Source organism: Apus apus, chromosome 2 (assembly GCF_020740795.1).
Source record: "Apus apus isolate bApuApu2 chromosome 2, bApuApu2.pri.cur, whole genome shotgun sequence".
NCBI classification, from domain to species: Eukaryota; Metazoa; Chordata; class Aves; order Apodiformes; family Apodidae; genus Apus; species Apus apus.
In genome coordinates, this window is record NC_067283.1 from 156,911,071 (window position 1) to 156,933,423 (window position 22,353).

General features: G+C 67.7%; 1 protein-coding gene across 1 annotated transcript; it reads right to left on the reverse strand.

Moving 5' to 3' along the window:
- Positions 1–249: 249 nt before the first annotated feature.
- On the reverse strand, positions 250–18,644 carry LOC127380834 (dystonin-like). Its single transcript, XM_051610316.1, has 28 exons — positions 18,129–18,644; positions 17,528–17,698; positions 16,959–17,407; positions 16,407–16,566; positions 15,888–15,972; positions 15,243–15,484; positions 14,575–14,694; positions 14,399–14,494; positions 13,766–13,984; positions 12,278–12,481; positions 11,625–11,856; positions 11,026–11,252; positions 10,583–10,705; positions 10,100–10,201; positions 9,407–9,514; positions 8,813–8,959; positions 8,213–8,368; positions 7,291–7,488; positions 7,095–7,223; positions 5,938–6,105; positions 5,013–5,168; positions 4,152–4,358; positions 3,336–3,455; positions 2,923–3,092; positions 2,143–2,302; positions 1,292–1,483; positions 554–755; positions 250–269 (listed from the first exon to the last, which is right to left on the reverse strand). Exons 1-28 carry the CDS (start codon positions 18,642–18,644, stop codon positions 250–252), a joined length of 5,079 nt encoding a protein of 1,692 aa, XP_051466276.1.
- Positions 18,645–22,353: the final 3,709 nt, after the last annotated feature.

Here is a 22,353-nt window from a genome sequence, read left to right on the forward strand (position 1 = left end):
CAGGATCTCCTCCCCCAGCGAGGTGATGCACTCCAGCTCCAGCTGCTGGCACTGCAGGGACTGCAGCAGCTCCTGGGCAGCACGGGGACCGTGGGGGACAAGTCACAGCACCCCAAAACCCCCCACACCCGCAGGGACTCTACAGGGACCAGCCTCCACCAATGAGGAGGGACACTGGGGGTGCAGGCACGGCCACCAAGCATGAGGTACTTGGGACCCCAAACCCATGTCTGGGTGTGGTGGCACCCGTCACTTCTCCCCAGTGACAACTGAAGTGACAAGAGGCAACAGCCTCAAGTTGCCCAGGGGAGGTTGAGGTTGGATCTGGGGAACAATTCCTTCCTGGCAAGGGTTGTCAGGGCCTGGCCCAGGCTGCCCAGGGCAGGGGGGAGTCCCCATCCCTGGAGGGGTTTCCAAGCCCTGGAGATGGTGCTGAGGGACATGGGGCAGTGGGGGCCTTGACAGGGCTGGGGGAATGGGTGGGACTGGAGGATCCTAAAGGGCTTTTCCAACCCAAATGATTCCATGATTTGATGATCTTGGTGTGGCTGACCACAACAACAGGATGATGTCCCAGGGTAAGGACAGGGCCACCAGGGAGGCCGGGGCTGCCCAGGGCTGTCACGGACCTGCAGCTGCTCCTGGCACTCCTGCACTGCTGGCTCCTCCTCAGGGAACACCCCGAACTTGAGGGTTTTCTCAGACTCGGAGAGACGCCCCAGGAAGGTGTGTACAAGGGTGTGAAACTCCTCTGCCTGCCAGGGACAGGGGCCTGCTCAGCTCCCGCCCCCTGGACCCCAGGCCCCCCAGACCCTGAGCCCTCCAGCTGCCAGACCCCACCAGACCCCAGGGGTGAGCTGCTGCCACCAACCCCACACAGGGACAGAGGGTGCTCCTCACCCAGCCTGGGGACACCCACCCCCCAGGCCACCCTGGGTACCCTCCCACTGAGCAGGGCACCCCACAGAGCACCCCACACCATGGACCCATCCCACCCTGGGCACCCTGCACACGGGAACACCTATAGCAGGAGCCTGCAGCACCCAGCCTGGCACCCGGCCACTGCACCTGGTGACACGGCCACCCACCACAGTCACCCCACGGAGCACCCCACGGAGCACCCCACAGCATGGCCACCCATGGAGCACCCTACAGCATGGCCACCCACTGTCTGGGCACCCCATGGAGCACCCCATGGAGCACCGCACTGCACAGCTACCCCACAGAACACCCCACAGAGCACACCCCCAGCACATTCCCCCCTCCCCACCCACCCCCCTCCTCATCCCACCTGGCGCAGCGCAGCCTCCAGCCGGGCCTGCTTCCCAAGGGAGAGCCGGCAGACCAGTTCCCAGCGCGCTCCCAGCTCCTCCAGCTGCTGCTGCAGCCAGCGCGACTCCAGGGCACCCCGCGCCGGGTCCCGCGCCCAGCGCTGCAGCGCCCGCACGCAGCCCGCACGCTGCCCCAGCTCCTTCTGGAACACCTGGGGGGCGCGGGGCTGGGGAGCCGGGGGGCAGCACCACCGGGACCCCCCCCCGACCTGCACCCTGGGGGACACGGGGCAAAGCCCCGTCCTTTGCCGTGGGGTGGAGGGTGGGTGGGGGGAGGGAAAGAGGTGGGGATGGATGGATCTGCTCTATGAAGTTACATGTGATGGGACAAGAGGGAACGGCCTCAAGTTGTGCCAGGGGAGGCTGAGGTTGGATCTGGGGAACAATTCCTTCCTGGCAAGGGTTGTCAGGGCCTGGCCCAGGCTGCCCAGGGCAGAGGGGGATCCCCATCCCTGGAGGGGTTTCCAAGCCCTGGAGATGGTGCTGAGGGACACGGGGCAGTGGTGGCCTGAGCAGGGCTGGGGGGAACGGGTGGACTCCATGATCCTAAAAGTCTTTTCCAACCCAAACCATTTGATGGTTGGATAATTCTATGATTCTGTGACCCCCTTTTCAGCACAGGCTGAGAGAGTTGGGGTGTTCAGCCTGGAGAGGGCTCAAGGGAGACCTAGAAACACCTTCCAGTCATATAGACAGAGCACTGAGGTTTAGTTAAGGACTTGTCAGTGCTGGGTTCAGATGCCCCTGAAGGTCTTTTCCAACCAAGGTACTTATTCTGTGATTCCGTGGAGGGGTCCCTGGGGGCACCCACCTTATGCTTGTCCATCAGGTCACCCACCAGGTCACGGTCCCCGCCGAGGGGGGCGTCGGGGCTGAGCTGGGGCTCGGCGCGGTACAGCCAGTCCATGAGGGCCTGCAGCGCCTCCGAGAACTTCCCCGAGAACAGCAGGTTCTGCTCCAGCTTCTGCTGCCTGCAGGAACAACACGGGGCTCAGCCCCCCAGCACGGACCACCCCACCCCCCACCCACCCCCCCCCGGGCAGCCAGCAGCGCAGTGGGAAGTGCCGGGGATCAGCAATGGCTGGGGAGGGATCCTGGATGCACCCTGGGGGGAACAGGGGGTCCCGAAGTAGGGAGTGGGGTATGGAGGGAGGAAGGGAAAAGCCTGGGAGCTGCATGGCAAGGAGGAGAGAGGCATCCCATCCCCATCCTAATCCTGGCCCATCCCATGCCTATCTAATCCATACTTATTCCAATCCTGTCCCCATCCCAATTCTGTCCCTATCCCTATCCCATTCATCTGCATCCCAATCTTGTCCCATTCCCATCCCAGTCCTCTCCCCAGCCCAGTCCTCTCCCCATCCCATCCCCATCCCAGTCCTGCCCCATCCCCATCCAAATCCTGTCCCCATCCCATTCCACTCCACCTCATCCCATCCCCACCCCCATCCCAATCCTGTCCCATCCCCATCCCACCCCACCGCATCCCCATCCCACCCCCATACATCCCCAACTCATTCCATCCCCCACCCATCCCCATCCCATTCCCATCCCCCAACCCATCCCATCCCACCCCATCCCACACCCCCACCTCTCCGCCGCCCGGCTCCACAGCCCGTCCCAGCGCTCCTTCAGCTCCCCCAGCAGCTCCTCCAGCGGGGGCCGGTCCCGGGGGCTCCGCGCCCCCTCCCGCAGCGCCCGCCCGCTCCGCACCGTGGCCTCGTACACCGGGCGCTTGGCCCGCAGCAGCCGCTGGAACGCCTGTGAGGGGGGACACCCGGACCTCCCGTGGTGGGTGATGGCCCAGGGTGGGATCGGGACACAGCCTGGAGACCCCCGGCCAGGGGATCCCCCCGCTCCGGGCTCCCTGCTCTGCAGAGACGGCCCCGGAAAGCACCCAGCCCCAGCGGCACCGGGCACTGCCGGGAACTGGGAACACCCCCCCGGCCGCCCCACAGCCCCCCGCGCTGCTCCCCCCTCCGGGACCCCCCGGGCAGCCCCCACCTTGTGCTCCACCAGCTGCCCCTTGATCTCCTCCTGGCTGCCGGCAGCGTCCCCCGGCACCTCCAGGCTCGGCTCCACCTCGTCCATCCAGTCCAGGAGCAGACGCCGGGACTCCATGAACTGGAACGGAGAGTGGGGGTCTGGGGGGGTCCCCGTGGGCATCGCGGGGGCCAGGGCCACCAAGAGATGGGGACAGCCACCATGCATGGCCCTGGCACTGTCACAGCTCCCCGCAGGGCCCGTGTCCCTGGACATGTTCCGTGTGCCAGAGCCATGTGGCCCCCACACTGTCACAGCTCCCCGCAGGAGCTGTGTCCCCCAGCATGGTCCCTGTGCTGGAGCTGCAGGACCCGTGCCCCCTGGCACTGTCCCCGTGCCACAGCTGTGTGTCCCCTGCAGTGTCACACAGCTCCCCACAGGATCCATGTCCCCTGCCCTGGTCCCTGCACCAGAGCCACGGTGGCCCCTGGCACAGCTCCCCACCAGATCCATGTCTCCCGGCACTGTCCCCATGCAGGAGCCACAGGACTCATAATCCCTGGCATGGTCCCTATGCTGGAGCTGCAGGTCCCGTGTCCCCTGGCAGAGCCCTGTGTCCCTGGCGTTGTCCCTGTGCCAGAGCCATGTCCCTGGCTCCGCTCCCCACCTGATCTGTGTCCCTGGCATTGTCCCTGTGCCAGACCCGTGTCCCCCAGACCATCCCCGTGCCGGAGCCGCGTGTCCCTGGCGCTGTCCCCGTGCCAGAGCCCTGTCCCGGGCTCCGCTCCTCCCGCCGCAGCTCCCCGGGCACGGTCCCCACGGGGGGCCGGCAGGTACCTCCTTGCTGCGCTTCCGCGCCTCCTCCAGCGCCGCGCCCCGCTCCGCCGCCCGCTGCAGCACCTTCCCCAGCCGCTCCCGGGCCGCCAGCACCAGGCTCCGGGTGACGGCCCCGTCCTGCTTCCTGCTGGAGTCCCTCAGACGGGTGGCCATGGCCTCCAGGCTGCTGAGCTGCTCCCCACGGCTGATGGCCTCCTGCTCCAGGGCCTGCAGGCAGTAGGGGCAGCTGGGGAGGGGGCAGGGATGCAGCCCAGCCCCTTCCAATGTCCCAGAGCTGCCTCATGGAATGATGAAATTGTTGGGTTGGAAAAGCCATTTAGGATCCTCCAATCTACCCATTCCCCCAGCCCTGCCAAGGCCACCCCTGCCCCATGTCCCTCAGCACCATCTCCAGGGCTTGGAAACCCCTCCAGGGATGGGGACTCCAAGCCCTGGGCAGCCTGGGCCAGGCCCTGACAACCCTTGCCAGGAAGGAATTGTTCCCCAGATCCAACCTCAGCCTCCCCTGGCACAACTTGAGGCCGTTCCCTCTTGTCCCAGGGCTTGTTCCTGGGGAGCAGAGCCCGACCCCCCTGGCTCCAACCTCCTCTCAGGCAGCTGCAGAGCCAGCAGGTCTCCCCTCAGCCTCCTTTGCTCCAGGCTGGACACCCCCAGCTCCCTCAGCTGCTCCTCACAAGTTCTCCAGACCCTTCTCCTGCTCCAGCCCCTTCCCCAGCTCCACTGCCCATCTCCAGACACTCCACGGCTGCAGGGACAGATGTCCCGCCAGAGCCACCCAGGACCCTTCCAGGCAGCCCCCAACCCCACAGAGGAGAGGTCCCACTTGGGGGGGTGGTCCAGGTGGCATTCCACCACATTTACCTTGTGCTCCCGGATCTGGGCAGTGACAGTATCAAGGACAACACTGGGAGGCTCGGGGCTCCCCAGCAGCTCCTCAGCCTGGGCCAGCCAGCGCAGGAGCTCCTGTGCTGTGCCCTGGAACTCAGTGCTGAGCCGCAGCCCCTCGGCCAGCTGCTCCTGTGGAAGACACCAAAACACAGGGTGGTGGGGCTGGCAGGGAGCTCTGGAGATCATCCATCCAAGCCCCCAGAGCAGGGTCACCCCCAGCAGGGCCCACAGGAACCTCCAGAGGGGCTGGGGTGTCTCCAGAGAAGGAGCCTCCTCAGCCTCTCTGGGCAGCCTGGCCCAGGGCTCTGCCACCCTCACAGGCAACAAGTTCCTCCTCATGGGGAGCTTGACCCTCCTGTGCTCCAGCTTGTGCCCGTGGCCCCTTGTCCTGTCCCTGGGCAGCCCTGAGCAGAGTCTGGTCCCCCCTGCTGACCCCCTGCAGATACTGCTCAGCCTTGAGGAGACCCCCCCTCAGGCTCCTCCTCTCCAGCTGAACAGCCCCAGCTCCCTCAGCCTTTCCTCCCAGGCAGATGCTCCAGCCCCTCAGCATCCTGGGGGCCCTGGACTCTCTCCAGCAGTTCTCTGTCTCCCTTGAACTGGGCCCAGTTCTTTAGACACTGGTCCCATCCTCCCGACACCCCTTTTAGATGTTTCTCAAGGACAGTGCTGGGGGTCTAGGACAACTCTCCCAGGATATCTCTGCACCGAGACAACTCTCCATGGATCAGCAGATGACACAGGGTTGTGTGGGGGTCCCAGGGCAGAGATGTCCTGGTGCAGAGATGTCCTGGTGCGGAAATGTCCCTTCCTGCAGTGCTGGACACCACAGCCTCCTGGGCATCTGGGAACCCCCTGGCAGACCCCCCAGAGTGTACAGGGTGCCCCCCAGCCCACGCACCTTCCTGTCCTGGGCCTCAGCCTGGACGCTGGCCCACTTCTGCTCCAGCAGGCGCAGGCTGTGCTCGGTGCTGCAGGGCCCGGCGCGCCCTGGCACCAGTAGGCGCTGCAGCCGCCCCCGCAGCCCCACGTAGGCCTCCTGCCGCGACTCCAGTGCCCGGCACAGCTCCTGGGGGACATGGGGGGACCGGTCAGTGACCCTGGGGGGATGGGGAGGGGGGGCAGGCATGGGGATGGGGATAGGGGTAGGGTAGAGGACAAGGACATGGGGACGGGGATGTGGGGACAGGGACACCTGGACAGGGATAGGGGCATGGGGATGGGGACATAAGGGTGGGGACAGGGACACAGGGATGGGGACAAGGGACATGGATGGGGAGAGGGACAATGGATGGGGACAGGGATGGGGACAAGGAATGGGAATGGGGATAGGGACATAGGGGTGGGGACAGGGACATAGGGATGGGGACAAGGGATGAGGGTGGGGATGGAGATAAGGGGTAGGGAGAGGGACACAGGGACAGGGATGGGGACAAGGAATGGGGAGAAGAACAGAGGTGGGAACAGGGACATAGGGATAGGGACAGGGACACAAGAACAGGGAGGGGAACAAGGGATGGGGAATGGGGGAGGGACATAGGGGTGGGGACAGGGACATGGGGAGAGGGATGAGCACAAGAGATAAAGGTGGGGATGGGAACAAGGGGTGGGGATGGGGGCAGGGAGAGGGATGGGGACAGGAACACAGATGGGGACAGGGATGGGGCTTGGGAACGGGGACAAGGATGGGGATAGGGATGGGGACAGGGAGGGCATCTTCTCTGTCCTGGGGGAGCTGGAGGGGGCAGGAGGGCTCTGCCCAGTTGGGGTGGGGAGAAGGCAGAGAAGGGTCCTGGCCCCTCAGTGCTGAGAAGGGCAGATTTGAGACACATGGATTCACTGAGGGGGAAAACACCTCTGAGATCACCGAGTCCACCCATTCCCCCAGCCCTGCCAAGGCCACCACTGCCCCATGTCCCTCAGCACCACATCTACAGGGCTTGGAAACCCTGTAGGGAGTCCCCAGGGGTGGGGACTCCACCCCTGCCCCGGGCACGTCTCTCCCCAAGAGACACTCGGGTGGGGATCTCGGGACACCAGCAGGGTCCCAGCACTCACCACGTGAGCTGCCAGCTCCTCTCTGGTGGTCTCTGGGTGTCCCCAGGCTGGCTTGGAGAAACAGAGCTGCAGCTCCACCTGCTCCAGCCACTGCAGCAGCTCGGTGATCTCCAGGGTGATGTCCTGGACCTGGGGGACATGGGGGGGCTCAGGGCTGGGGGGGCAGTGCCAGGGGGCAGCACCAGACCCCCCATACCTGGCTGAGGTTGTTCTCCAGCTCCAGCTGCCGGCTCTCGGTCTGGGTCTGCACCAGGTCCCAGCACTGGTGGAGCTGCTGCAGGCCCTGCTGGAGCCCCTCCACGCTGTCCCCAAGGCTGGCCACCAGCAGCCCCTGCCCGGCCTCGCTCACCGACTGCACCGTGCGGGCGTGGGACATCACGTCGTTCCTCAGCACCTGGGGACAGCCCCCTGGGTGACAGGCAGGGCCACAGCCCCGGCTGGTGACACCCCCCAAAGCCCCTCGGCCACCCCAGGCCACCACCACACCAGGGCCGGGGACCAGCAGTGCCACATGGGGGGACGTGGCACCCGGGGGACATGGCTCTTGTTGGGGTGTGAGGTGACAGATTTGGCATGCTGGGGCAGGGGGCGGCAGGGGGGTGGCAGGGGGGCGGCAGGGGGGCGGCAGGGGGGCGGCAGGGGGTGGCAGGGAGGGGTCTGGGCTGGGCCACAGCTCCAGCCTGCGTCAGCCCCGTCCAGCATGCCTGGGCACAGGGCAGCGGTGCCAGCTCATTCCTTCCCTGCTGTCACTGGGAGGGGATGTAGCCTCATGTCACAGCCTGCCCAGCCCAGAGCTCCAGGGCAGTGATGGGCAGCACTCTGCACCATGGTGGGGACACTGCATGACCATGTTGAGGACACCCTGCACCATGGCAGGGACACTGTGGGACCCTGCTCTGTCCCCCTGGGGAATCTCCCCATGAGGATGCCCAGCTGCAAGACCTTGGCAGGGACACTGCAGGACCATTGCAGGGACAGCCTGCGCCACAGCAGGGACATGGTGGGACCATGCTCAGTGCCCAACCACAGGACCATGATGGGGACACCACAGGACAGCACCGTGTCCCCTCAGGGACGTCCTCCTGAGGCTGTGCTGGCCATGCTGTCTCCAGACTCACCTTGTGCTTGGCCAGCTCAACCTCGCAGTGCTGCAGGTCGGGGATGGTGGCCACGGGGCCCTGCAGCTGCTCGCCCACCCGGGCCAGCCAGGCCAGCAGCTCCTCCAGCTGGTGCCGGAACTGGCCCAGCCCCAGCAGCGCCGCCTCCAGCTGGTGCTGCCGAGGGACACAGAGGTGTTGGAACCCGGTGGGAGGAGGGAACAGCCACAGGGACCCCCAGGGACCCACATGGCACCCCATGGACCCCCCATGGGACCACATGGTACCTGATGGACCAGCATGGACCCTGATGGAGCCCCCAATGCTCCACAGATCCACATGGCACCCAATGGCACCTCATGGATCCACATGATGCTCCGTGGACCCAAATGGCACCTGATGGACCCAAATGGCACCTGATGGACCAGCATGGAGCCACATGATGCTCCACAGAGCCACACAGCACCCCATGGATCCACAGAGACCCACCCAACCCTCCAGCACCCACGGACCCTCACACTCTCACGCACCCACCCAGCACCAGCTGCCCAGGACAGCAGCCCCCAGGCCGGGGTGCCGGTGCCGCCCCCTCCCCACCTGCCGGCACCGCCCCCTCCCCACCTGCCGGCTGACGATCTCCTCCTCCAGCCGGTCCCAGCGGCGCTGCAGGTCGCGGGGCGGGCCGGGGGAGCCCCCCTGCCCGCAGCCCCCCCGGTGCCGCAGGCTCTCCACCTCCACCCGGCACTGGTACAGCTCCCGCTTGAACTCCTAGGGGAGAGGGACCCTGCACCCCTGAACCCACACCCCCAGCCCGGGACTGACTGCCAGATACGGGGGCTGCTGGGCCACGGGCACGGCACGGCACAGCACGGCACAGCACGGCACGGCACAGCACGGCACAACTGGCTCTGATTTGGCACAGATGGCACAGGATGGCAGAGCTGGCCTGGCACACGCTGCATGGATCGGCACAGCCCAGCACTGGCAGCCGTGCCCAGAACTCCTCCTCCTGGGAACAGGCACCAGGCTCGCTCGGGGCACCTGGGGAGCAGGATTTGGCCACCCCAGCAGGACTTGGGCCACCACCAGCAGGACTTGGGCCACCACCAGCAGGACCTGGGCCACCACCAGCAGGTACCGTGGGGACACCAGCACCGCCCCGCCCCCTCCCCCCGTCTACCCCCCAAGTCCTCGCCTCGGCCCGTCCGGTGGCACCTTCAGCTCCGCCAGCTGCTGCTGCACCAGCTCCGGGTCCCCGCTGAGCAGGAACGTCCCCTCCCCGGCCACGCGCAGCTCGGCCGCGTCCAGCCAGGCTGACAGGCGCTGCGGACCAGGGGGCCGTGGGGAGGGGGCCAGGGGGGCTGTGGGGAGGGGCCCAGCCCCCCATGGCCCTGACCCAATCCCATCCCCACCCTGCCGCCATCCCTGTCCTCATCTCTGTCCCCATCCCTGTCATTACCCCTGTCCCCCCACCATCCCATCCCTGGCCCACAGGCACCGCAGCCCCACCGCCAGGAGTGGGACCAGGACCCACCGCGACCCCCAGGGAGGGTGAGAGCAAGAGGCAGGGGCTGCCCCCACCCAGGGGCACCTCGAGGTGGGGACGTCATGCTGGGGCAGGACACGGGCACGACCAGACCCACAGACCCCACTGCCCAGCCAGCCCCCCAGCATGGGGCCATAGCCCAGCCAGCCCCACACCCACACAGCCCGGCCCCACTGCAGGTCCCACTGCTGCCCCACAGGCAGCCCCACTGCTGCCCCCACTGCCGCTTCACAGCCCCACCCCCACTGCCAACCCCACTGCCGCCCCCGCCCCCCCGCTGCCCCCACTGCTGGTCACACAGGCCCGGCCCTCAGCTGTGCCCAGGGCAGCCCCCCGCCCCCCGGCAGCCCCCCGCCCCCCACCTGCACGGCCTCCTGGGAGCGCAGCGATCCCTGGAGCTGCTCCTCCAGCCGGGAGAAGCGCTCGCCCCACACCCTGTTCAGGCTGTGCCAGGAGGAGTAGAGCTGGGGGGCAGGGGTTGGGGGTCAGTGAGGGTGGGAGGGGGGTGAGTGGAACCACAGGGGGTCCCATGGATCAGTAGTACTGGGGGGGGGGGGGTGTCCCAAGGCTCAGTGGAATTAAAGGGGTTCCCAGTGTTGGGGTCACCACAGGGGGTCAGCGGTCTCCAGTGCAGGGTGTGGGGCTGGGCAGACGTACGGTTCCCTGTGCCAGGACACCAGCCCAGGACGCGGGAGACCCCCAGCCCTGCTTTGGGGTCCGGCTGTGGCTCAGGGATGAGGAGACCCCTCCCCACATTCCCGGGACTCCAAGACCGACAACCCCTTCCCACATCCCTGCAGCCCCAGGACCCCGTCCCTGGAGGACCCCGACCCGCCGGCACTCACCTCATCCAGGCTCCTGGTGACATCGGGGCGGTCGGGGTCCCCGCAGTGGGACATCAGCTCCACACCCAGGCTGCCCAGCGCGTCCAGCTCCCCCTGCAGTGAATCCACCTCCTCCCGCAGCGCCTGCGGGACCGGGGGGGCTGCACTGCGGGGGCTGCAGCGCTGGAGGGGGCTGCAGTGCTGGGGGGAAGCTGTGGTAGGGGGCTGCAGCGCTGGAGGGGGCTGCAGTGCTGGGGGGAAGCTGTGGTAGGGGGCTGCAGCGCTGGAGGGGGGGAGTTTCAGTGCTGGGAGGGGGCCTGCAGTGATGAGGGGGGCTGCAGTGGTAGGGGGCTGTGGTAGGGGGCTGCTGTGCTGGGGGGATGCCCGTGCAGGGGGTGGGGTGCCTGTGCTATGGGGCTGTCCATGCTGTGAGGGGGTCCCCCAAGCCCTCCCCCCTCCCGTACCTGCATGGTGTGCAGCTGAGCACGGATGGCCTCGGGCTCTGGGCCGGGCTCCTCCAGCCCCAGCACCAGCTGCTGAGTGTCCCCCAGCGCCAGCGCCAGCTCGGCCAGGCTGGGCCAGAACCGCTCAGCCTGGGCCAGCAGGTCCCGCAGCCACTGCTCCTGCTCCTGGCAACTGCCCCGCAGGGACCCCCAGAGGGACCCCAGCTCCGCCACCCGCTCCTGGAGCCCTGCGGGCAGGGGAAGGACGGGGTGAGGGACCTGGACCCCAAGATGGCCCTGACCAGGGACACGGCCCTGAGTGGAAACCTGGCACTGAACAAGGACCTGGCACTCCAAGATGGCCCTGAGCGGAGGCACAGCATCCCAAGATGTCCCCAAGTGGGGACATCACACACTGGCACAGCTCCAAGCAGGGACCCAGCCCTGAGCAGGGACCCCACACCCCATGAGCAGGGACCCCACACCCCATGATGTCCCCAAGTGGGGACACGACCCCGAGCAGGGACCCCGCACCCCATGATGTCCCCAAGTGGGGACACGACCCCGAGCAGGGACCCAGCCCTGCCGGGACAGGCAGGGACCGGGGGCGGTACCGGTACCTCCGGCGTTGCTGTCGAAGCTGGCCGCCCGCATGCTGGCCAGCAGGTCACTGCCCTGGGCCTGCACCGTCTCCAGGGCCACCCCCAGCTTCTCCAGCTCGCCCAGGGCCAGGCTGTTCTCCCGCAGCCGCTCCCGCAGCTGCGCCGCGTCCCCCCGCACCGAGGGCCGGCTCTGCAGGCGGCTCCGCACCCGCTCCAAGCATTCCAGCAGCAGGGACATGCGCTCCGACAGCTGGGGACACACGGGGACCGGCCGTGTCACTCGGGGGGACAGCACAGGGACCAGCCCTGTCACTCGGGGGACACACGGGGACCGGCCGTGTCACTCAGGGGACAACACAGGATCAGCCACTTCACCTGGTGGAGCCCTGGGAGACCAGCTCTGTCTCTCAAGGGGACACCCTGGGGGGACCAGCCCCATCCCCTGGGGAGGAACCCTGGGGGACCAGACCCAGCAGCTGGGTGAACACCCCGGGGGCACCAGCCCTGTCACTTAGGGGGAGCCCCAGGGGAGCAGCCCTGTCAGGCAGGGGAAGCCCTGTGGGGACCAGCCACATTGCTCAGGGGGAACCCTCGGAGGGACCATCCCCACCTCTTGGGGAACACCCCGGGGGGACCATCCCCGCCACCAAGGGGTACCCCCGGGGCAGTACCTGGCTGTACCGCGGCAGCGCGTCCTCCAGCAGGGCGCTGGCCTGGCGCAGGCGCTGCCGCAGCGCCCCGTACCGCTCCTCCGCCCGCTGCCCGCGCTGCAGGAACCGCGCTCCCTGCGCCGGGCTCAGCTCCGACAGCTCCGCCGCCGCGCGCTGCAGCTGCCCCAGCACCGGCCGGTGCTCGGCCAGGGCCTCCCGCAGGCACTGGGACACAGTGGGGGACAGGATGGGGTGTGGGGACAGGACAGGGCATGTGGGGACAGGACAGGGTCATGCAGGGACAGAAAGGGGGCATGAGGGGAGAGGAAAGGTCATGCGGGGACAGGATGGAGTGTGGGGAAAGAACAGGGCAAGGGGGGACAGGATGGGGTCATGCAGGGACAGGACAGGGGCATGTGGGGAGAGGAAGGGTCATGCGGGGACAAGAAGGGTCATGCGGGAACAGGATGGGGTGTGGGGAAAGGACAGGGTACAGGGGGACAGGACAGGGTCATGTGGGGACAGGAAGGGTCATATGGGGACAGGAAGGGGCTCACTGGGTGCCCCAGCACAGGGGTCCCAGCAGTGGTGTCCCCACCCCCTCCATCCTGGTGCACCACAGCCTCTCCACTCCCAACCCCTTGGAGTGATAGAGCAAAGAGCCATGGAATGGTTTGGGTTGGAAAAACGCTCCTGTCCTACTGCTTGTTCCCTGGGAGAAGGGACTGACCCCCCCTTCACTGCAACCTCCTCCCAGGCAGTTGCAGAGACTGAGAAGGTCTCCTTTGCTCCAGGCTGGACACATCCAGGCATGTCCCTGCCTGCCCCTGCTGAGCAGCAGGACAAAAGGAAATGGCCTCAAGTTGTACCAGGGGAGGTTGAGATTGGATCTTGGGAACAATTCCTTCCTGGAAAGGGTTGTCAGGGCCTGGCCCAGGCTGCCCAGGGCAGGGGGGAGTCCCCATCCCTGGAGGGGTTTCCAAGCCCTGGAGATGGTGCTGAGGGACATGGGGCAGGGGTGGCCTTGGCAGGGCTGAGTGGACTGGATGATCTCAAAGGGCTTTTCCAACAAAACCCCTTGTATGGTTCAATGATTGCGGTTGGGGAGGAGAGGAGAAGGCTCCAGGGAGACCTGAGAGCAGCTTCCAGTGCCTGAAGGGGCTCCAGGAAAGCTGGGGAGGGGCTTGGGACAAGGGCATGGAGGGATGGGAGCAGGGGGAAGGGTTTCCAGCTGGCAGAGGGAGCTGGAGCTGAGATGTGAGGGAGAAATTCTGGGCTGTGAGGGTGGGGAGAGCCTGGCCCAGGTTGCCCCGGGAAGCTGTGGCTGCCCCATCCCTGGCAGTGTTGAAGGGCAGGTTGGATGGGGCTTGGAGCAGCCTGGGCTGCTGGGAGGTGTCCCTGCCCATGCAGGGGTGGCACTTTCAGGTCTCCCAACACAAACCATTCCATGCTTCCACCATTCTGTGACCCCCTCTCCCCATTCCATTGTCCCCCTGTCCCATCCCTCACCTGCAGCAGTGCCTGCTGCTCCTTGAAGCCCTCACAGCTGATGGCCTCCGGGACGAGCTGCCCCCCCAGCTCCTGCGCCTCCTCCAGCCACGGCTCCAGCTCCTGCTGGGCCTGGGCAAACTGGTCCAGCAGAGCCTGGGCTCGTTCCAGCCGCGCCGCGCTGGCCCCGCAGCGCCCCCAGAGCTGCTCCGTGCGCTCCCGCAGCGCCTGCACTGCCGGCTGGGCCGGGGGACACGGGGCAGGGGGTCAAGGAGAAGAACAGTGGGTGAGGGGGGACAGCACAGGGGGTGAGGGGGGACGAGGGGATCGGGAGGAGAACAGGCGGTCAGTGTGGTCAGGGGGGTGAACAGGGGGTAGGGGCGAACAGGGGGCCAAGGGGTGGGAGAAGAGGGGATATGGGGGGAACAGGTGTCAGGGGTGAATAGGGGGTTGGGGGGTCAATGAGGAGGGGACAGGAGCACCCTGCCCTGCACCATAGGCTGGGGACAGAGAGGGTCAGCATGGGGGACAGGGGCAGGGAGCTGGGTGGCATTACACCCCCTGCACCATGTGCTGGGGATGAGGGGTCACCGGGGGGGGCAGGGGGTCAGTGAGATGTCCTGTGGCAGGGGGCACAGCAGCTCCCCAGCTCACCTGCAGCTGCAGTCGCAGGGGCTCCAGCAGCAGCTCCCACAGCCGCAGCAGCCGCTCTACCAGCCCCCGCTGCAGCAGCACCTCGGCCGAGAGCAGCTGCAAGAGACACGGGGGTCAGGGCAGAGCAGGGACACGGGGCCAGTGTCCCCGGGGGCTGCAGGGGGGGCAGGACCCACCTTCTGCTGGGAGAGCTGGGAGCAGAGAGCCTGGGTGTCCAGCTGGACCTGGCCAATCTCCTCCAGACGCTGGTCCAGCCCGGCCAAGCGGGAGAGCTGGAGCTCCAGGATCTGCTGGAACTGCAGCCAAGAACGGAGCTGTCAGCAGCAACACCCCCCCTGTGCCCCCCTGCACCCCCTTGGGTCCACAGAACACCAGGTTGGAGGGGCTTCAAGGGTCACCTGGCCCATCCTTCCTAGGTGGGAACACAGTTTAGATGAGCTGGCCCAGCCCCCTGCCAAGCTGAGGCCTTGAAAGTGTCCAGGGTTGGGGAATTCACCACTTCCCTGGGCAGACTGGGCGGGGGGGCTGGAACCCCCATGCAGGGGAGTTGGAACAAGATGGTCCTCAAGGTCCCTTCCAACTAGAACCATTCATGGAATCATAGAATGGTTTGGGTTGGAAGGGACCTTAAAGATCATCTAGTTCTAACCCCCTACATGGGCAGGGACACTTCCCACCAGACCAGGCTGCTCCAAGCCCTCTCAATGATTGGACTTCAACAATCAGAATTTAACAATTAGATTTTATGACCTTCAATCTCTTCTCCAACCAGAACAACTCTATGACACCGCCTCCTGGGACCTCCTGGCACCTCCCACCCCGCAGCCCCCAGCCCGTCCCACACCTTCTCCCTGTCGCTGTCGCTGAGGGATAGCTCCTGGCCGCCGGTGTGACTGTCCCCAGAGGCCAGCTCCTGCTCCAGGCGGCTCAGCCACAACGCCAGGTCCTCCTGGGCAGTGCCCAGGCGGGACGAAGCCTCCAGGGTCTGTCCCAGGCGGTGCCGAGCGTCGGCGCTGCCCTGGCCCAGCAGCAGGTACCGCACCCGCAGCGCCTCCAGCTTCTCCTGCGCCAGCCGCGCCTCCTCCCCTGCGGCACCAACCGGCGTCAGGGGACGGGGACAGGGACCTGGCACACACACACCCCCTCCCCGCTGTCCCTCGTGTCCCTCCGGGGACGGAATTCCCGATCCCAACCCGCTGCATTGTCCCGCCGTGCCCCTCACCCCCATCCCAGGGGATGCTGCATCCCCCTGTGTGTGACACCGATGGGGACAGAGCCCCCCCGAGGACACCGGTAGGGATGGAGACCCCCAAGGACACTTGGGGTCCCCCGGGGTGCTGGCACAGCTGTGGGTAGCACCCCGTGCTCATTCACCCTCCTGGTCCCCCTGTCCCCACACCACAGTCACTGGTGCCAGTGGCAGGCAGTGCCCCCTGCCTCTTCCGCTCCCCAGGTCCCAGTGCCACCAGTGCCAGCCGACCCCACTCGCCTGTCACCATCTCCAGGACCCGCTGTCCCCTCTCCAGGGCCATGTCCAGCTCTCCCAAGTGGCCGCGGATCTCCTCACACAGGGCCTGGGCCACAGGTTCCCATGGCACCCACTGACAACGACAATGCCCCCCATGGCCACCCCCAGCCCTCCCCATGGCCCCCCTACATCCATGGGTGTCCACCTGTCCCCCCTGGCCTCCCTCTGTCCCTCCTATACCCACAGGTGTGTCCCCAGCCCTCCCCATGGCTCCCTGCACCCACAGATGGCCCCCTGGCCCCCCTGCACCCATGGGTGTGCCCACAGCCCCCTGTCCCCCACAGCCCTCCTGCACCCACGAGTGTCCCCGTGTTCCACCCCAGACCTCCCCACGGCCCCCCTGCACGCACAAGCATCTCCCTGACCCCACTGGGCATCACCTCAGCCCCCCCCTGCACTCACAGATGTCCCCACAGCCCTCCCCACAGCCCCCCTTGCTCCCACAGGCATCCCCCTGCCCAAGGCCCCCTGGTGCCTGACCTGGCTGTGCTGGTGGGCATCCCGCAGGCGGCTGAGGCAGCCATTGTGGTGCCAGAGCTGGGCCACCTGCCTCTCAGTGGCTCCCAGCCACTCCTGGAAGGAATCCGTGGTCTCCTGGAAGGCCTGAGCTGCCGGCAGGATCCGCTCCAGGTGCTGGTACCTGCATCAGGACAGGGATGCTGAGCTAGTCATGGTGATGGACCCCAGCCCTAGGGGTCCCACAGGTGCCAGACCCCACTCCAGGCTGGAAAAGCCATCAGGGTGGGTGGCCAGTGCCCAAGCGGAATCCCCTGCCCTGCACCCCCCACCCCAAGGGCAGGTGTAGGTGCCCAGGGTGAGGGCTGGGGACACAGGACAAGGGGACACAGGCAAGGGAGCCCTGTCAGGCTGTGCCACCCCGAGCCCTGCTCCCCAACCCATGGAGGAGGGTCCCCCCACCTGTGCAGATACACAGGGATGGTGGTGGGGGGTTCAGGGCACCGTGGCTGGCAGAGCCTGTGCTGGCACGGACAGATCTGCCACCCACAGACTGGGGTCTCAGCTCTGACCCACCTGGACTCAGCCTCCTGCACCAGTTTCTCCCACCGTGGCCCCAGCCCAGAAAGGCTGCTGCTCCCCTGGGGCACCGGTGTGATGGAGCTGTGAGCGGTGCCGGAGCCCTGGGCTGTACTGGAGCTGTGTTCCATGTTGGAGCCGTGTTCCACGCTGGAGCCATGAGCTGCAACAGAGCCATGAGCTGCACCAGAGCCATGTTCCGTGTCAGAGCCATGTTCCATGCCAGAGTCCTGTGTCATGCTGGAGCTGTGTTCCATGTTGGAGCCATGATCTGCACTGGAGTCATGTGCAGTGTTGGAGCTGTGTTCCGTGCCAGAGCCATGTTCTGTGCTGGAGCCGTGTTCCGTGCCAGAGCCATGTTCCGTGGAGCCACAAGCCAGCACAGCTCTGTCCTGCAGGACCAGCTCCACCCGCGGCCTCCGCTCCTCCAGCAGCCGCTTCAGGAGCTGCAAGGCAGGGGAGGTGGATGCTGTGCAGGGGACTCCCCACTCTCTGGCACCACCCTGGCACCCCCCAGCCCTCTGGTCCATCCGGTGGGGTGGGACGCAACAGCCACCTCTGCTCACCTTCTGCTCCTCCAGCTGGGCCTTGGCCACCTTCACCTCTGCTGAGGGGGGCTTCTGGTTGCCCACCAGCTCCTCCATGTCAGCCACCCAAACCAGCAGGCTTTCCAGTGTGTCCTGGCCCCGCTCCACGCCCACCGCCTCCTCCGGCATGGGGACAGCCCCCAGGGACACCTGGGGACAGAGGGGGCTGAGCCAGCTGTGGGGCAGCCACGGGGCAGCTGTGGGGCTGGGCTGCCCCTTTCCCCACCACAGCAATGCTGGAGATGGAGGGACCTGCCCAGGTCCTCCCCAGTGTGCCCTGCTTGCCCCTTCGGCCCAGCCATGTTGGGATGGGCTCCCCACAAACCAAGGCTCCTCCTTGGGGGTCTCTGATGCCAGGGCTGCACCGTGTGAACCCTCCTGGCTGCTGCAAAGGGGAGGGGGCTGGCAGCCAGGGGGGACCCTGGTGCCACCCTGAGGGGTGCCACATGCTGCATATGGGTGCAGGAGCCCTCGAGGGAGAGAAGGGTCAAGACCCGCTGGCAGAGACGGCAGCACCAGCTGAGCTGTGATGCCGAGGCAGGGACGGTGTCCCCGCGATGGGGTCCCTGCCCGCAGTCACCTCGGTGGCGTCTGTCTGTCCAGCCACCAGCTCCGTCAGCACCGTCACCGTGCGGGTGACCAGGGGCTCGCCGCCCTTCTCGCCTGCCGGGTACTCAGTCACCTCCACGATCTCCGTCACGATGGTCTCGGTCACCTCGGTCACCTCCGTCACCTCCCGCGTGGTGAGGGGCTTCCAGGACCAGGTTCCGCGGGGGGCACCAGCCCGGGGAGGGGTCCAGGTTGCAGCCCCCCCGACCAGGACCCCGCCCGTGCCGCCGTTCGGCACCGTCACCTCCGACCGGCTGCGCCGCAGCACGGGGCTGCCCGGGGGGCTCCGGTCGGCTCCGGGCGCCGGGCTCCAGCCGTTCTCCACCGGCGGCTTCTCTGGCGGCCCCAGCGGGGCCTCGGCGATGCTCTGGCCCGGCGGCTGCCCCGTGTCCAGCCCCACATCCCGGAGCTGCAGCTCCCGTGGGAGCTCCTCCGGCCGCCGGCTCTTCTGGCCCAGGCAGCTGGGCCGGCTCACCGCGTTCCCCATGGCGGGTGCCGGGACCCCCCTCACATCCCCGCCTGCAACGAGCCAGGAGACCCCCGTTACCGGGGCCACTGCGGATCCTCACTCTGTGCCCGGGACCCTGCGCCCCTGCCCTGCGGCTGCTCAAAGCCTTGCAGGGGCTTTGGGGGAATCCCAGCGCCCCCCCCCAGGCAACTGGCTGTCCAGAGCCCGGGGACAGGGAGGGACGAGGCGATGGCCGAGCTGCGGGAGGGGTCCCGGGGGCCGTAGTGTTGTCACCCCTCGGCTGGCACCGCGCCGGGGCACCGGGGGCTCCGGCAGACGGGCAGATGCTCCCACCCGGCATCGCTTTGTGCCGCTACATCAACCGGGAGAAAGGAACCATCTGTCCACCGGGCCTGACAAAGGCGGCTGGGGGCTGCCGGGGGGGGCCCCGGGGGACTCGGACCACCAGCACCCACCCTCCCACCCACCCGCTGGCAGCGTCCCCACCCTGCCGCAGCCATAAATCCCCCGCCACGCCCGGCAGGACCCTCCCACACCGGCCCCCGTGGCTGCGCAGGGCTGCCTGCGCCTGGACCACCGACCACTGCCTGTACCAGGACCACCAGCTTCTGCCCACAACAAGACCACCGACCATTGCCCGCACCTGGACCATGGACCACAGCCTGCACCAGGACCACCCGCCACTCCCTGCAGCCACCTGCACCCCCCACACAGGGTGGGTGCACCAAGACCTCCCCCACAACAACCACTGCACCCCCTCGCCTCATGGAGCCCCTCACCCCACACCCCACCTCTGGCCCAGGCCTGGGTGCTGCAGGCACCCACCCGAGGGCCACGCACACACGTGGCCGTGCCCACACCCCACCCACGTGCACACAGGCAGCTTCACACCCCAACTCGCTACACATGCAGCCCCACGGCAGCTGCGTACACACGCGGCGGGGGCACCTGCAAAAGGACCCTGCCCCACAGCACCCCCAGAGTCCCCCCTACCCCTGCAGGCCCCATGGACCCCATGGGGTGGCCGCGCACACGCGTGGGTCCCTGCCACGCTCATCCCTGCAGCCCCATAAGCAGCCTCCTCATCATCGACTGCTCCACCTGCTCCCACAGGTGGGGGGGGGACACACCGGGACCCCCGGGTGGGAGAGAGGGATTCAGGGAAACCCCACACTGGGGCATCACTGCTCAGCTGCCCGCAAAGCCCTGGACCCCCAGAATTCCAGAGCCTCAGACACCAGAGCTGGAGCCTGGGAGCCCCGGACCCCCGGACTCCCAGACCCTCAGAGCCAGAGCCCCAGAATCCCAGAGCCCTGGATCCCCAGAGCCTCAGAGCTCTGGACCCTTGTAGCCCAGGACCCCCGGACCCCCGGCCCGGCTGCCCCTGCAGCCGCGGTGCCCTGCCCGCAGCCCTGCCCGCACCCCCGAGGTCTATCCCCTCCCACCCCCCGGCACAGGGTCCCCGGCCCCCCCCCCGGCCGCCCCCCACTCACCCCTGGGCCAAGCCGGGTGTCCGCGGGGCCGGGCCGGGGGCTCCGCCGCCCCCGCTCCCCTCCGCGCCGCGGGGCCATGGCGGGGCCGAGCCGGCGGGCGGGGCCGGGGAGCGGGAGGGGGTCGGGGGAGCGGGAGGGGGGGTCGGTCCCCGTTACCGCCGCCCGGGCATCGCCCCCTGCCCCGCCGCTGCCTTTGTGCGCTGCGCCCCGGGTCGGGGGGGCACCGGGACCCCCCCGGGATCCCCCCGGAACCCCCCCGGAACCCCTCCGAGACCCTCGGGGGGGCGGGGCGGGGCGGGGCGGGGCCCCCCCGGGACAATGCGGCCGCTTTAACCCTTTGGGCGCCGTTACCGGGGAAACCCCCGGGGCAGCGCAGACATCCCGGGCGGGGGAGGGGCGCTGAGCCGTTCCCACCGCGGGGCAGGGGGGCCTGCCCCCACCCCCCCGCACCTGCCACCGCCTGCACCTTCTCCCGCACTGGGATAGCGGGGATACTGGGATAGCGGAACATCGGGACACCAGGAACAGGGGCATACCGGGACACGGGGACATAGGGATGCTGGGATAGTGCGACACTGGGATATCATGACAGCAGGACGTGGGGACCCCGGGATATGGGGATACAGGCACACCGGCACTAGGAGATGCAAGGACACAGGGATACCAGAACACAGGGACACAGAGCTATCGGGACACCAGCACACTGGGATACCAGACATGGGGACGCTGGGACACGGGAACACTGGGATCCTTCCCTGCCCCAGGGCCCTGTGCGCACCTCATGCAGCCCTGTGGCAGCTCAGCCCCTCCGGGGTGTAGGGACCCCCACCCCGGCTCCAGCCCCCCGGATCACTGTGCTGCACTGGACCTGCCAGGGGCGCGGGGGGTCCTGCCCCCCCTCCTCGCAGGCTTTGGGATGTGGGGTGCCCGTGGCTGGGAGAGTCCAGGCTCAGCAGAGCTCCCCCACCGGAGGGCCCGGACTGCCAGGCCCCCACACACACCTCTGCCCCCCTGCAGGAGGGGCAGGGGGTTGGCGAGGTGCCAGGGTGGGGGTCTGCTCCTGCCCACCGCCCAACTCCAGCACGGTGTTCTGGGTTGGGGATCCTGCCCTACACAAAGAAGCGGGGGGCCCTGGCTGGGCGTCTGGGGGCCAAGGGGCCGGGGGGCTTTGTCTGCAGGAGACGCTGTGGGGGATTAGCATAACCCAGCTCGGGAGCCTCTGTGCGGCTCCGGCGCCTCGGCGTGCCGGCAGGGAGGGGCTCGGCACCGGGGGGCTCGGCACACAGCAGTGGGTGCGAGCGGGGGTCTCGCCCTAGCGAGGGGCTACTGGGTGCTCTGGGAATCCCCAGATGAACCCGGAACTTGGCCTGGCTGGTGGTGCTGAGCCAGCACTCCTTGCTGCCCCTGTGCCAGGAATCATGGAATCATGGTTTAGGTTGGAAAAGCCCTTGAAGATCACAGAGTCCACCTGCTCCCTGAGCCCTGCCCAGGCCACCCCTGCCCCATGTCCCTCAGCACCATCTCCAGGGCTTGGAAACCCCTCCAGGGATGGGGACTCCCCCCTGCCCTGGGCAGCCTGGGCCAGGCCCTGACAACCCTTGCCAGGAAGGCGTTGTTCCCCAGATCCAATCTTAACCTCCCCCGGGCAACTTGAGGCCACGATGTTGGCAAGGTACCAGCCCCGGGATGGGACAGTGAGAGCCAGGGGTGGAGCAACAGGCAAAGACACTGGCCAAGATCCACAGGCTGGGATCCGGGAGCTGGGCGGGATGGTGGGATCTCGGAGCCCGGTGGGATGGTGGGATCCCGCCGGGCCGCGGCTTTGTCTGCGCCGGGCGGATGAAAAGGCCCTTTCAGTTTGTGCTGCCATGTGTGCTGCGGCCGCGCCGGCCGGACAAAGGCGGCGGCAGAGGCTGCTGGAGAGGGGCTGCGGGCCGCCCGGCGGGGGGGGCGGCCACTGCCCCCCGGCGGGGATGGGGGGTGCCCCCAACAGCGGGGACGGGGGGCTGGGGCCCTCACCAGAGGGGTTGCACACCTCTTGTCTGTGTAGGGGGACACGGCTGCACCCCCGTGTCCAGTGCCTTGGGTCGTGGTTGTGCCCGGAACAGATGGTGGCCCAGTGGCTACTGGGCTCAGAGGCAGCAACGCCACAGGTACCAGCGGGGACACGGGTACAGCTGGTGTTGAGCCCACGGTACCAGTGGTGGTGACAGCAGGGACGGGGGCCACAACCT